The sequence below is a fragment of the Salminus brasiliensis genome, chromosome 10, assembly GCF_030463535.1.
Source record: "Salminus brasiliensis chromosome 10, fSalBra1.hap2, whole genome shotgun sequence".
In the NCBI taxonomy this organism is placed as follows: domain Eukaryota; kingdom Metazoa; phylum Chordata; class Actinopteri; order Characiformes; family Bryconidae; genus Salminus; species Salminus brasiliensis.
Window position 1 is genome coordinate 12,657,151 of NC_132887.1, and position 13,673 is coordinate 12,670,823.

At 40.5% G+C, this 13,673-nt stretch overlaps 1 protein-coding gene across 7 annotated transcripts in view; it reads right to left on the minus strand.

Moving 5' to 3' along the window:
- Nucleotides 1-13,673, minus strand: part of plcb4a (phospholipase C, beta 4a) — a 40,191-nt gene that overhangs the window by 15,743 nt on the left and 10,775 nt on the right. For 6 of the 7 annotated variants that reach the window (XM_072689258.1, XM_072689257.1, XM_072689259.1 and 3 more), the window contains exons 7-22: nucleotides 13,476-13,529; nucleotides 13,263-13,344; nucleotides 12,300-12,400; nucleotides 11,970-12,027; nucleotides 11,294-11,402; nucleotides 10,819-11,029; nucleotides 9,193-9,286; nucleotides 8,916-8,995; nucleotides 8,575-8,659; nucleotides 8,365-8,455; nucleotides 8,050-8,145; nucleotides 7,643-7,740; nucleotides 5,984-6,067; nucleotides 5,695-5,839; nucleotides 5,485-5,569; nucleotides 439-563 (exon numbers count right to left, since the gene is read on the minus strand). In XM_072689258.1, coding sequence (XP_072545359.1) covers nucleotides 439-563; nucleotides 5,485-5,569; nucleotides 5,695-5,839; nucleotides 5,984-6,067; nucleotides 7,643-7,740; nucleotides 8,050-8,145; nucleotides 8,365-8,455; nucleotides 8,575-8,659; nucleotides 8,916-8,995; nucleotides 9,193-9,286; nucleotides 10,819-11,029; nucleotides 11,294-11,402; nucleotides 11,970-12,027; nucleotides 12,300-12,400; nucleotides 13,263-13,344; nucleotides 13,476-13,529 — 1,598 coding nt within the window. The remainder of the gene's footprint in view (nucleotides 1-438; nucleotides 564-5,484; nucleotides 5,570-5,694; nucleotides 5,840-5,983; nucleotides 6,068-7,642; nucleotides 7,741-8,049; nucleotides 8,146-8,364; nucleotides 8,456-8,574; nucleotides 8,660-8,915; nucleotides 8,996-9,192; nucleotides 9,287-10,818; nucleotides 11,030-11,293; nucleotides 11,403-11,969; nucleotides 12,028-12,299; nucleotides 12,401-13,262; nucleotides 13,345-13,475; nucleotides 13,530-13,673) is intronic. The other variant, XM_072689261.1, reaches the window with a different exon arrangement.

The following is a 13,673-nucleotide window of genomic DNA, read 5'->3' on the forward strand; positions in this document are numbered from 1 at the left end:
AGTCTAAGGCCAGACTAAAACTGTTTCTAATCCGGATTCACAAACACCACTGCAATTTCAATACTTAGGGTATTTAGAGTATAAGAAACCAACACAGAGAAGGGCTCAAATTAAAAACGGGTATCAGAATCAAATCTGTGATATCATGATGACCCTACACTGTAGTAGTTTTGCTGATTAAGTAGGGGGAAAAATGAGGAGGACCAGCACTAGAATTGTTATTTTGATAGACAGGGAATGGAACAGTGATCCCTCTTCATTAACTCTCCACACACATAGCAGTGTGTCCTACAAGCAAACTATGGTCAAAGGTGATGCAGACGGCTGGATTCTTGCGTGCTGTGCAGAATAATGTAAGTGTTAGTGTGTAAGTGACTGCAGTGTGTATAGAGGGGGTGTTGCAGTCTGCCGAGGCAGCAGCAGCAGTGTCTACATTACCTGGGGTTTGAAAGTTCAGAGAAACCATCTGGCAGCCGGCGTTCCAGAAGATCTGAGGCATATAATTACTGGAGTCCACTCGGCCTCCTTTGGGGTAGATCCGACTCATCTGCCGCTTGTTGTAGCTGTGCATATCATTGAGTGAAAAGAAAAACGTGGAGGGTTTTGGAGATTTAAGACGAGTCAGTGGATTATTTATAGATCACTGCACTTTGGAATCAGGTTTATCCTATGGGGTGCTTTCTATAGAGGCTATTGCTTTGCAGACTACGACTTCAAATTTACATTCCTCGTTTCACACTAGAACAGAGAGAAACCTCCTGCTCTCCTCTGGTGATGCTGCTCCACTGGCTTTAGGTTTTCATTCACACTGTTTTCTTGCAGGTTTCTAGAAAAGCTAACTCCATAAATGTTCTCTCCTCCAATGGCCACATAAACATCTATTTATTCCAACTTTTCTTTTCTCTTCAAAAATCCTTAAAAAGTCCAAAGCTCAGATTCAAATTCAAGTCTACAAAAGCACCAAGGGTATAAAAGGGAATCTTTTCTCAGTGTTGACCAAACCCAGCTTTGACAGTCATATCCAGTTCCATTTATGATCAATATACAATTCAGTGGTACAGTCAGTCGAGGACTCTTTGCAATTTGCTATTCATTTTAGAAGAACCGTACCGGTCTGATTAATTTCTGCAGGGGAACTGAACTCAGGCTTAGGCACCTTCTAATGAATGAATTCAGCTACTTTAAGTTGTAACTCATTGCTGACATCGATATGCAAATGCACAAATGCAGCTTGTGTAGTCCCTGTAGAGAAGTACTGCCAATAGAATAGAAACCTATTGGCACCATGGCTAATGCCATGTGTGTGCTCGAGGGGTATAAAGACCCACAGCATTGGGCCTGTGGACCTGTGGAACTGTGTTCTCTGGAATGAAGGATGGTGCGCCATCCAATACTTAGGGATAAATTGGGTGGTTGGGATAAGGTGGGGTGGTGAGCATCTAACATCCTGACCTCAACAACGCTGGTCACTAAATGCAATCAAATCCTCACAGCAATGCTCAAACATGTAGTAGAAAGCCTTCCTGGGACAGTAGAGACTCAAACAAAAGCAAGATAAACTCTTTTTAATACCCTTGATTTTAGAAGAAACAATTCATGATCAGGTGTCTCAAAACGTTTGTGTATATACATATAGAGTCATATCAGAATACTTTGATTAGCTACCTAATACTAGAAACCACCATCTATTTTTGGTGCACCTTCAATATGGTGGCTCTAGAACAACCCACCAAGGTAATGGTTTCTGAGATGTTACCACACCTAGCCCAGCATGCCATTCTCATGGCCATTTGGACATTAGTCAAATTGCAACCATGATAATTGTTTTGCACTCTGCTACAACTGACTGGTGTGCTCGTTTATTTATACATGCAGCAAATCAGTGGGCGAAGGGTGGTAGCATCTCAGAAACCGCTAACTTCATGGGTGATCTAAAGCCGCCGTAGTGAAGGTGTACAGAGAATAGACTTCTTACACAGAATCAACAGATGATCAAGTAGTACAGAGCAACTGACGTGCCACTGTGGACCAGTTCTATAATAAAAACTCTCCATCACCTAAAACAGTCCATGCCACAGAGTCTCGCTAGTGCCATCCGAGCCAAATGTGGTTATTCCCACTATGAGGTAGGTGATGATATGAGGTGGTCTGATATGACTGTGTGTGTGTGTGTGTGTGTGTGTATATATATATATATATATATAGGGGTTAAAGGATGGGAAGTGGTCTTTTTCAGTCAAAACACTTGTTGCAATACTTTACAAATTCTCTTCACATTCTGGCAGCTGCCAGGAAATATGCACAGAGACAAACAAAGCTGGCCTCTGTGGCTGCCCCAAGCTCTGTTAACAGGAGGGAAAAAAACAAACCAAATGAAGCGATCAACAAAATCAGGACAGGCATATCTACTCGTCTGTCAATCTTCTTGCACTTCCACACACAGTGGGGAGCCGTAGCTTAGCCTACTGAGCTAGCATGCTACAAATATGAGTTCTGATCAGACTCACTGAAGAAGGTGGGTTCTTCTTGTAAAAATAACAACAGAGAAAATGACACATTTATTGCCAATTCCTCCACAACCTAGGATGCCCAACACCACCAAAACAAACCAAGAAAAGAAAATGAGCCATCTAGAGCAATGAGTGGATATTGATGTGACTTCCAGCCCTGATAAGAGCCGAGGGAGCTGAAGGGCATGAGGAGTGATGCCGACCTTGCTCTATCTCCTCTAGACAGGTAATTATTTTGCACAGCACATCTGAAGCTAAGAAAGTGCAACAACCAAACAACTAATTTAGCACCAGCATTCAGACATCCTGGCCTAGGCAGCATCCATGCAGATGTTTTAGCTGCAATGATTTAGACGGAACAACAGGCCGTTATATAAAACATTGAATGACCCCTTCACTGTGTGCATCTACCCAATCTCACATCCGATCCTCACAATACCTCCCTCTGTTCTTAAAGAGGTACTCGCCCAAACCCAGTATTTGTTGTTATTGATGCTTATTCATTGTCTCTACTGTCCAGGGAAAGCGTTCTACTAGATTTTGGACCATTGCTGTGAGGGTTTGATTGCATTCAGCGACAAGAACATTAGTGAGGTTGGGATGTTGGATGACCGCCACCTCACCTCATCCCCAACTTATCTCGAAAGTATTGGATGGAGCACCAACCATCATTCCAGAGAACACCAGTTCCACTGCTCCACAGCTCAATGCTGGGGGTCTTTATACCCCTCTAGCCCACACCTGGCATTAGGTATGGTACCTATGGAACTGCTCCAGAGTGTCCTATTCTATTGGAAATATGGCAATACTTCTCTACAGGGACTAGACAAGCTGTGTGTGTGTGTTTGCACATCTATGTCAGCAATGGGTGCAACTTGAAGTAGCTGAATGCATCCATTAGAAGGGGTAACCAAACCTAGCTGGATCAAACATGGAGCATTACACAAACTTACAATTTTATGTCTCTTTTCAAAAGAAGTGGGCTCAGTAGGGACTTTTCAATCCAATTTTGAAAATGACTGGCCGTACCGATAGTCTGATTATGACACACAGCTTTTCAAAGATTGCTTTCGACATTCGAAAATGCAGAATCCAAAGCTTAGCCTAAAACACGTCTCTGCAATATGCCCTCTCTCTTTTTGTAGTGGATACACAACATATGTATTTACACAATACACAACACAATGTATTTAACATTTCTTTCTGCCGATATTTAATAATGGTGCATAATGTGCGAAATGTTTGTTTTATTTCGTAATTTGTTTTGTATCTTACTATGGGGAACAACGACCTATGTGACCAACCATAGAAGTACCTATGGCACCATGTCTGGCAGCTACTTTAAAGACCAGTCACAGCAGTGATAGCACCTGCATGAGCTTGCATGTGTGCCCACTGCTGTGGCATATGATTCACCACTACCATCCCTTCTCTCTCGCTGCTGGAGACCCCACATCAGAGAACCGGGGTTACGCAAGTAACCTATCACTTTCTACTAAAAACTGGTCCAAACTTTTTGACATTGGACTGTATGCAAGTTGACCCCGTTACCTCAGATAAGTTTGCCACATTACGCATTATAAAATGACACATAAAGCAAACGGTCAGCTTACAAGAATCCGAACAGAACAACAGTCTTTAAGACAACCGACTAATATAACAAAGGACAACCCTGGAAATGAAACCCCCTAGATGACTCAACCGAACCAGAACTTGCAGCATGCTGTGCAATAGAGATAGCACTGGAACATGTACACTGTGGAACGTCATTAAGAGAAGTCCAAGTAGTCTCTGACCTCTAAGGGGTTTCCATAAAAATATCCATTAGAGAGCAGGCAGAGCAGGCAATAACCTACAAAGGAGCCGCTAAGCCCTTAGAGCTGTATGCCAACTAAATAACTTCTACAATCCAGCGTGAGAGGCACCGTTCGGACAAAAGCACGGCCTCAAGCCACTCTGTCGAAACAAACCAACAGTGGGTTGCAATGCCAGTCAGTCTTAGAGACTCTGCCTGCTTGGGTGCAGTGACAGATTACTCTTCCTACAGGGTCCTCTGTGTGTTGGCGCACAGGGTAGCTCTGAGGAATTCAACCTTGTCACGCCACCTGCTTGGCTGATGGAGGCTAGCATAGTGCTGGCAGCGGAAGCATGCAAGGCCCGCTGTAGTACAAAGCATAAAAGATGTGTCCAGCAAGGCTCACACAAATTTGGTCTTTTCTAATGCCTTTTATGGTCTGTTCTCCTCAACTACCTGCCTGCCACTTTGTGGATGTTTATCGAATGAGCCTATAGAAAGTTCGGGAATGTTAACACTTAGCTACTACGTCAGTGGCTAGCGAAATACGCAGCAGACGCCGTGTCTAAAAATGCTTGACAACTGAACAAAAACAACCACAAGTGACAGAACGAGCAGTCAAGTGCTTCTTGCTCCCCACAGCGTGCACTGCGAGTATCTTTAGAGGCATCTAGCATGAGTGGGGAAACCAAGGCTTGTTAGCAGAGTGCTAGCCAGCTGAGCTTATGAGGCTGCCCACGGCAACAACGGTAGAACAGTAGGACTTCCTGCTGGAATGAGCGGAGAAGGTGTGCTAGCAATTCCAAAAAGACCTACAATCTGCCTGTGTAGTCAGAAAACAAAGAGTGCAGCATGGGGAAATACTTGATATGAGGAAGGGATATTAAATGTACTGTAGCGTACAGGATAGCGCAGTTGCTGAAAGAAAAAAAAACTCACAAAAGTGGGTCAAAACAAAACCATCTTGGTGATAAACACTTCCTCTCCATGAGTTGGAAAAGTTCAATATCCATGCAAGAGGGGGATTATCTAAGGCATTTTAGGAAAATTAGGCCAACTGCTTCTGCCTTAAGATGTAACAACGTTTTTAATGATTCAGGTGAAACCCTTATTTCCATAATCTGTTACACCGAAACTCGTATTTCTCTAGGCAAGCTCCGTTCACAGCAAAAAGGATACTTGACGAATTCAATGGCATTGGTCCTCAAGTAGCCCAAGCCCACAGACTCATTAAAGGAAGACATGTTGTGGTGAATGTTTTTCTCTGCATTAAAAAAAGAAGAGGAAATAAGAAAATACACAGTGTCACTATTTATGAACTGTACACTGAAAGAGCACATTGACATGAAACTACTAAATACTTATGATAAGCAACATGAGACGACTTGCCTTCAGCCTCCTCAAAACCTGGGAACTTCACAGCCTGAGCATAGTTGATGATACTGGACAGGTATGGGTGAATGTTAGTGGTGGCTGCGACGTATGTATAGGACTGAATCAGAGCTTGCTCATCGGTCACACTCGGCTCACCAGCCTGTGTAAGTGAGAGAGATTCAGGTTTAGCGGTGAAAGGCATTAATGAAGTACTAAATGTAAGAATCCAAGAGTGATGGGTCTCCAGATCCTCAAAGAACCTCCAAAGAAACTTCAATGAAAAGAAAAGGAAATCAAAATGCACCTTCTTTCCATTTTCCTGACATGAGGCTTCCAGGGGTGTTTGTGCTAATCCTTCTAATACTGCAACGTCATCTTTGACGTTCACCTTCAAAAAAAAAAAAAAAAAAAAAAAACAGTTATACGTGCCATTATTATAAGACAGAAATGCAATTTGATCCAGACTTCCCGCTTCAACTGAATGAAAAGTACAGACAATTCTGACATTTTAAAGTCAAGATGACTGACTGTGATCATGAGAACCGACAGCTGTCAATCTCAAATCAAGCTTTAGGGAGAATTTCATCATCATCACTAAACCTTTGCACTATTAGGGGGCTGTCATAGTTACTCATAAAAAGTACAATTACTTTGGTCATATTTGTAATTCTCCTAGATTTGCTAGTTCATCTGTGTTTTCTTTTTTAAAAAAGAAGACAATTGCCAAGCACTTTTTAAGGAGCACTAAACCAATACTGAGTAGGGCCACCCTTTGCTCTCAAAACAGCCCCAGTTCTTCATGGTATGGGTTCTACAAGGTGTTGGAAACATTCCTTTGAGATTCTGGTCCATGTTGACCCCTGAAGTCTCGGTGGCCATCTTTGCAACACCGCTGGGCAGTTATTTCCAGTCATACGAGACCAGCCTTTTATCTCCATCTCTCCAAAATACTTGAAAAAGTGATACAATCTAAACCACAACCCTAATGGATAATTTGTTCGGCTCAATAATGCAAAAAAATAAATAAATAAATAAATAAAGAAATTTTTCTTGAGGCTAGTTCTGGCTACTGCAGGGCGAGGGCAAGCAAATTGATCAGCTTTTTGCTTAAGGGCAGGACCCATTCATATTTCAACCACTGGCTTGCCTCTTTACTTATAATGTCTCTAATGTTGATATAATCATGTCATGCAGATTTTTCAGGACCACACCAAAGAGGACCACCCGCTGACTGGGAAGGCGCAGAACTTTTTGTCATGTTCATGAAACCAGTTTGAGACGTTTGCTTTGCTTATGCTGGAAGTTGCCATTAGAAGATGGATAAATAGTGGTCATGAAGGGATGAACATGGTTAACAACAGTATTCAAATATGATGTGGAATTTAATCAATGATTGGTTGGTATTAGCGGCTCCACTGTATGTGAGAAAACATTCCCCACACCGTTACACCAACACAACCAGCATGGACAAATTGGGCCCATGGATTTCTCAGACCAGGCTATAGTTTTCCAAATTTCAACTGTAAAGGCTTGGTGAGCCTGTGCCCACTGCAGCCTCAGCTTTCTGGTCCTGGCTGACTTTCTGGTCTTCAGCCGATGCTCAGCTCAGCTGCATCAAGGTACAATGCTTTTTGTGCTCAATACAAATGTACAGAGTGTTTATCTGAGTTACTGAGAACTGAAGCTCATCTACCCATCTGGCAGCAAAAACTATCAAAATCACTGTCGGTTAATGTGAACATTACCTGAAGCTGCTGGCCCCTACCCGCATGATTTTATACACTGCACTGCTGCCACACAAGTGTCTGATTACATAACTGCAATACTCAGTGTATGTCCCTAATAACGTGCTCAGAGACTGAAAAGCTATGCATGATTTAATACTGTGTAGTTAAGTGCATTCAAGCCCATTATACAGCAAATAAATAGCTAAAAAAGAAAGACAAGATACGTATGGAACCACCTTTCTGGCTGCAAGCACATTTTCTTCACTATTATTTGTCTGGCCGATGACAAGGCTCCCGCATATCCGCTCTGGGTGAGCTTCATCCACAAGATCTGCTAGACACACACACACACACACACACACACACACACACACACACACACAAGCATAAAAGGACAACGGAAATATTTCCTCCATAAGATGAAGACATCAATCCACTAGGTACTCATTATTCATTTTCACTCTGCAGTACAATCATCTGTTCTGAAAACTTCGTTCAAAGTGACTCAGCATGCGGCACGAATACCATTATATTCAACTGCATTTAGCTAATGGTCTTACAGCATCTTGGGATGACCAAGTGTGCTTTATAATTAAAGAGTGTGCAGTGCATTTTAACGACTAGAGGACCACCACTGTCCCACCAGAGCCTGCATCCTCCTCATTTTCATCTTCAGACATGTTGGTTGACATGTTCACTTCGCCAGCTTCCATATGATTCCTGAAGTGCTCCAGTTGCTCTACCAAACAAACAGAAACAAACAGAAAAGGCTAATTCTGCTTAATTTTATCATTGTAATGATTTCAATCAAAGTTCCACTGAAAAGAACATTAAATAATATAAAGTGTTATAAAAATATAAAAAAATAAAAAACACAACAGACGTTGGCTGAGCATTAAACCAATTCTCCAGCTCTCCTGTTTTTGTTATTCATCTCAACAGGCAAAATAAAGCATACTTTTTTCTACTTCAGGTTTTAATCTTCTGTTCTTAATGAGGATTTTTCCTTTAAGGTCATTCGGTGAAGGCAGAGGTTGCCCAGGCTCCATCTAAGATGCAAGAAAAAGAATGAAAGTGTAAGATGTGTGTAAGAACCTGTCTCCTGCAAGAATGCCATTATACTTAATGAAGGACAAACCGTCCATTCGATCAAAAGTAAAACACATACTGGGAAATCATCTAACGGCTGCCTGAGAAGCATATCTCCAAAAATGTCCTCACAGTATCTGGCCAGCTTATACTGTTGATGTCTCCTGTGGAACATGGAAGAAGAATGGGGACAATGTGAGTTTAATGGTCTGCGTGTTTCTCTTAATATTTACTGCAAACTAAAGTGTGGCAAGAATATAAAAGGAGGGCTTGGATAAAGTAGATATACCGGCCCTGAAAATGTAACCTTACTATTTGATGAGCCTGTGCTGTGAAGGATGCGCTGAACGCATTACTTTTACATCTGTTAATTAAGAAATGAAGTGCTAAGTAGTCTTGTTTGACAATGAGCATACGTACGAGCAATGGTTCTCGAAGGACAGAATCACAGGGTACTCAGAGGACACAAATGCCGTTTCTTTGATGGCCTGAATGACATCCTGAAAAAGTCATTAATTATGCCATTAAATTCCCATTTACCTGGAATTACAGGCTTTGAACTACACAGCATTGATCAATTTCATTGTGGCTAAGCCTTGCAAGATTAAAGAAACTATGTTGCTAGATCTTAGGTGAACACTTCACTATCATGAGTATCCCTTAAGTTGTGTGGGATGCATTTGGAGAGGCTGTTCACCTTGAAAAGCACATCTGTGCACATGGCCTTGCCATGAGTGATAATAGGCTCTTGATCCTCTCCCTTTCCGTCCCAGCAGTCTAGCTCCACACACCTGCAATCAAAACAGCTGCTTTACAGTTTAGCATGGACATTGGTTTAACAATTGAAATCCGCTTAATTTACAAGCTTAATTCTCCAAATTATACCACATCCCACGTTTGTCAATATACACTAAACTTCCAAATGTTTGTGGACACACCTTCTAATGAACGTATTCGACTACTTTAAGTTGCACCCATTGCTGATACAGATGTGCAAATGCACCCACACGCACAGCTTGTCTAGTCCCTATAGAGAAGACCTCTCTAGGGCAGATAAACATGAACCCATTGGCACCATTACATGACAGACAAGAGAGGTGTAAAGCCCCCAGTATCGAGCTGTGGAGCAGTGGAAATGTGATCTCTGGAATTATGGTGCTCCATCCAGTGCTTTTGGGAAGAGTTGGGGAGTTGGAGTGAGGTGGGGAGGCGACTGTCCAACATCCTGACCTCACTAATGCTCTTGTTGCTGAATACAATAAAATCAGCAAGCTCCAAAATCTAGCAGAAAGTCTTTCCTGGACAGTAGAGACAGTAACTCCAGTTACTACCCTTGATTTTGGAAGAAATCATACATGAGCAGGTGTCCGAATACTTTTGTTCATTTAGTGTATATAAATATTTATTTCCCAGTTCTAAAATGTTCTTTAGTTGTGACAAATATAATAAGGTCTGCTAATATGTGCATGACTTAGATATAAAGCTTTCAAGTAATTACAGCATAAAAAAAGACACGTTATTCCCACACTCAACTTCCTATTTAATTGGATTCTTTTTAATATATTAAATAACATTCTGACCTTCTGTTTAAAACAATTCCTCTCTCTGTATGCTGCTCAAACAAAGCTAAATAATACCAATCTCCCATCATTCATTCCTCAATTCTAATTAATTTAAAGATGTTTTTTTTCACAAAATATTAATTAAAGTTTTTAGTCATTTAGAATGTAAATAAATGCATTACTATTTTTAGTAATAAATAAAAAAATATTCATACACATTATATATAGATAAAATTATTATATATAAGCTTAAAGGTGGTGGTCTGATGGATAATTGGCCATGTTAGAAAGGCTTACAGTGTTCTTGGTAGTGATGGGAACCACAGGTGGTTTTGGCCTGCAAACTTTTAATGGGCCAAAAAAGATTTTAAACTTCTTCCAAAATAGTACCCAAACACAACCTTTTTATTTTATCATTATAAACATTTTATACAAACACAAGTAGGTTAACTGGTTATTTTGGACAGTAAATAAAATGGCTGTGTGTGTGCGTTTTAGCCACGTGACCTGTGTGGTTCCCATCACTACCACTATAAAGAAACTGAGCAATCAGTCTAAATTACATTGTTTGCATCTAAACAAATTTGAGCAATTCCCCTATAGAAAAAGGTCTATTATTTTTGCCAGGAAAATGAAGTGAAATCAAAACATATCTTTCATGTTCTTAATACGGGTGTGTGTGTATGAGTGTATGATATTTGCAATTGTCAATATCTGAGAGTAGAAATCAAGTCCTGTAGGACTACTTCAACTGAAAGCACCTGCAGCCAGACAGCAGCACCTGCCGGTACATCTCCACTGAGGACCTCCCTCCAAACTGCCTGCCCGTCAGGTACGTGTTGTGAGAAGAGCTGATGAAGTAATGGGCGAGTGGCTGGTCCATTTCCTGATAGAGCTCCAGCCGGTCTAAAAACACTGGAGCGTTCTCATCAGACATCAGGTAGCGGCAAAATCCATCACACGACATCAGCCCTGAAAACCAGCCTGTTATTTATACGTCCCACAAACAGCCGTAATGAGATCCTCGCATGCTCTGGATGAACTAAAGAAAGGTCAAGAGCAGTCTACCATTCATCAAGTGCTTGTGCGTATTAACTCTCACTGGACACATGATTACTTTCCACCACTAGATGGAACTCAGTGATCAAAATGTGGGCACATCAACACTACAAATTGATTCCGACACGCATGTAAACATGAATGTGTTTACGGACGAGGCTTTCTAGTGCATTTTACCTTTCTTTTGAAGCTTCTCATCAGTCTCGTAGGTTTCTATGATTTGCCTCGCGCGTTTGGAGTCATAAAATGGGAAAAGAATCTCATTAAGGCGGGGATCCCGCTGGTTCTGTGTGGAAACAGCAATTTTAACATCAACAAAACAAGATTTTCTACGGCAGCAGCTACAGGGCGTCTGGTTGAAAATCTGTATAGTGATGCCAATTTACAGTGAAACCACATCAAACATGCAAGAAAGCCACACTAACAGAGCATTACCACAGAGCACACTAAACAAAAATGAAATGCTGGAATTATGAGAGCTAAATTTGACGTAGTGCTCCACTGCAAAAATTAGCAATATCACATTAACTGATATAAAGAACTGTAAGCTTCGTAATGATCTCAATAAGTATGCAATGTTCTGGAGATAACTGGTGAGATAAATGTTATGCTCTGTATGTGAGAACTAGAATACTTAATGAAGCTGCATTTAGGAGAGAGGGTGGAAAAATTGCTTAAATCAGCAGAAGGGCAGGCTTGTGGCAGGAGAGAAAGGACATAGTTGCATTTCGCTAAGTTTCAGAGGAGTTCTCAAAGGGAGGGAAGCAAGCTGGGTGAAGTACGACTTATGCAACTTGAGAAAACAGGAAGTTAAGTTGGAACAGGAGCGAGTTAATGAGTGAAAATCTCTTACTTCATTCAAAAAGCTGACTAACTGCTCTATGTTTAGATAATCGCTTTTTTCTCCACAGCTGAAAAAATATCAGATAGAAAAGATTAAGCCATTGCACACTGGAACATACATACAATGCATGTCTAGAAGTTTAAAAAGGTACAGTAAACTTTCCATAAATCTTCATTTCAGCTATTTAGCGAGGAGGACAGGTTAATATTCAAACTCTTATAGCCAGGCACACCTCAGACCATGTGTAAATGAAGGGTTTTACAATAAATCTTTTGGATATCCTACTGGTTGATCAATACAGAAACCTTCACTGAGAATGTGACATGTAGGTCTACTCACAGTGTCTTAAACAACACCTCGATATCAGCTCTGGGGCAGATCTTCTGAGTAAGAGAGTAGAATTTCTCAAAAGTGAAAGCTTCAGGCTCGAGTTCATCATTCTGCATGTAGAAAAGAAATAGGTAGAAATTGGTTAAATATACAAAGGTTTGGTCTCCAAACTGTATTTGTGGTTAATTATCTAAGTGGACATAATTTTTATTATAATTACTTGCTAAAATGAACATAACAGGGAAAAAATAAACCCTTTGACATCATATATCATGGATTATTCTTATTCCAATATGATAAATTATGCAAACTATTAATAACTGGGCATAACAATTTGCAGAAGTGTTCTCTGTAGAGGATGTGAACTTTAACTTGATAGTATTGGGGCTAGTGTGTTAACTTGAGGCTTGGCTTAGTATCTATATGCTACTAAATGTATCAGCTAAAAGTCCACTGTTCTTTTCTAAAATCTCAACTATTGTGTTTCTATATTTCTGTCACTACAAACTATATTAATATTAAACAGCAGGTACTTTGTTTTGCTATATCCTAAAAAAACTGAATGGAGTTGAATTGTATTGAAACCAAATTATAGATTTTGTGAATCATTACCCTCCTAATACAAATGCACTTATTGCTGCTGTCAAGCAAAAACCTTGTATCTCCAAATAGGAAACTTTTCAGAGAAACAGTTTTAACTTTCAATGATAGTCAATGTAAAAAGAGTATATTCCAAGTAATTATGGAGCATTACTATTGGTCCATTTATAATGACCTTTTAATACAATGTATTAGACATTAGTTTTTTGCATGACAGCGATGGTATGTATACACATGCATTTGTTTACACTGTGAAAAAAAATAACATATTAATAAAAGACACTAATTCAAGCACTGCTAATTTGTGCATCATTTAAATCATATTGTATCAAACTGAGCTTTGTGGATCGGTTCATCCCTGTCTCTCCTTACCTTTCCACTCGGAAGGCCAAGATCTTTTAAAGCTTGGAATATCACCTTCTCTGTCTTTCCTGAAGCAAAGGTTCTCGTAATGCTGCAAAAGAAGAAGAATTAACTGCTAATACAAAAAAAGGATTTGTGGAATCCCAACTACTGGCCTGATCATGAGGTATAAGGCAATGTTCACTTTACAAAAAACCTTTCTGGTCAGGTGGCTAAGTGTACCTTCTCACTGGGATCTTTCCACTCACATTGGTCAAAAACGACAGCCTCATCCAACTACAGTGCAAGACAAAAAAGTCATTAACTAACAAGACAGAAAGTTGTGTGATCTGCATAGACAGACATGCATCAGCATAATTAGCCATAGTCATAATCAGATGGAGAAACAATGTTTGATCCACGGCTGAGGGCACAACCATG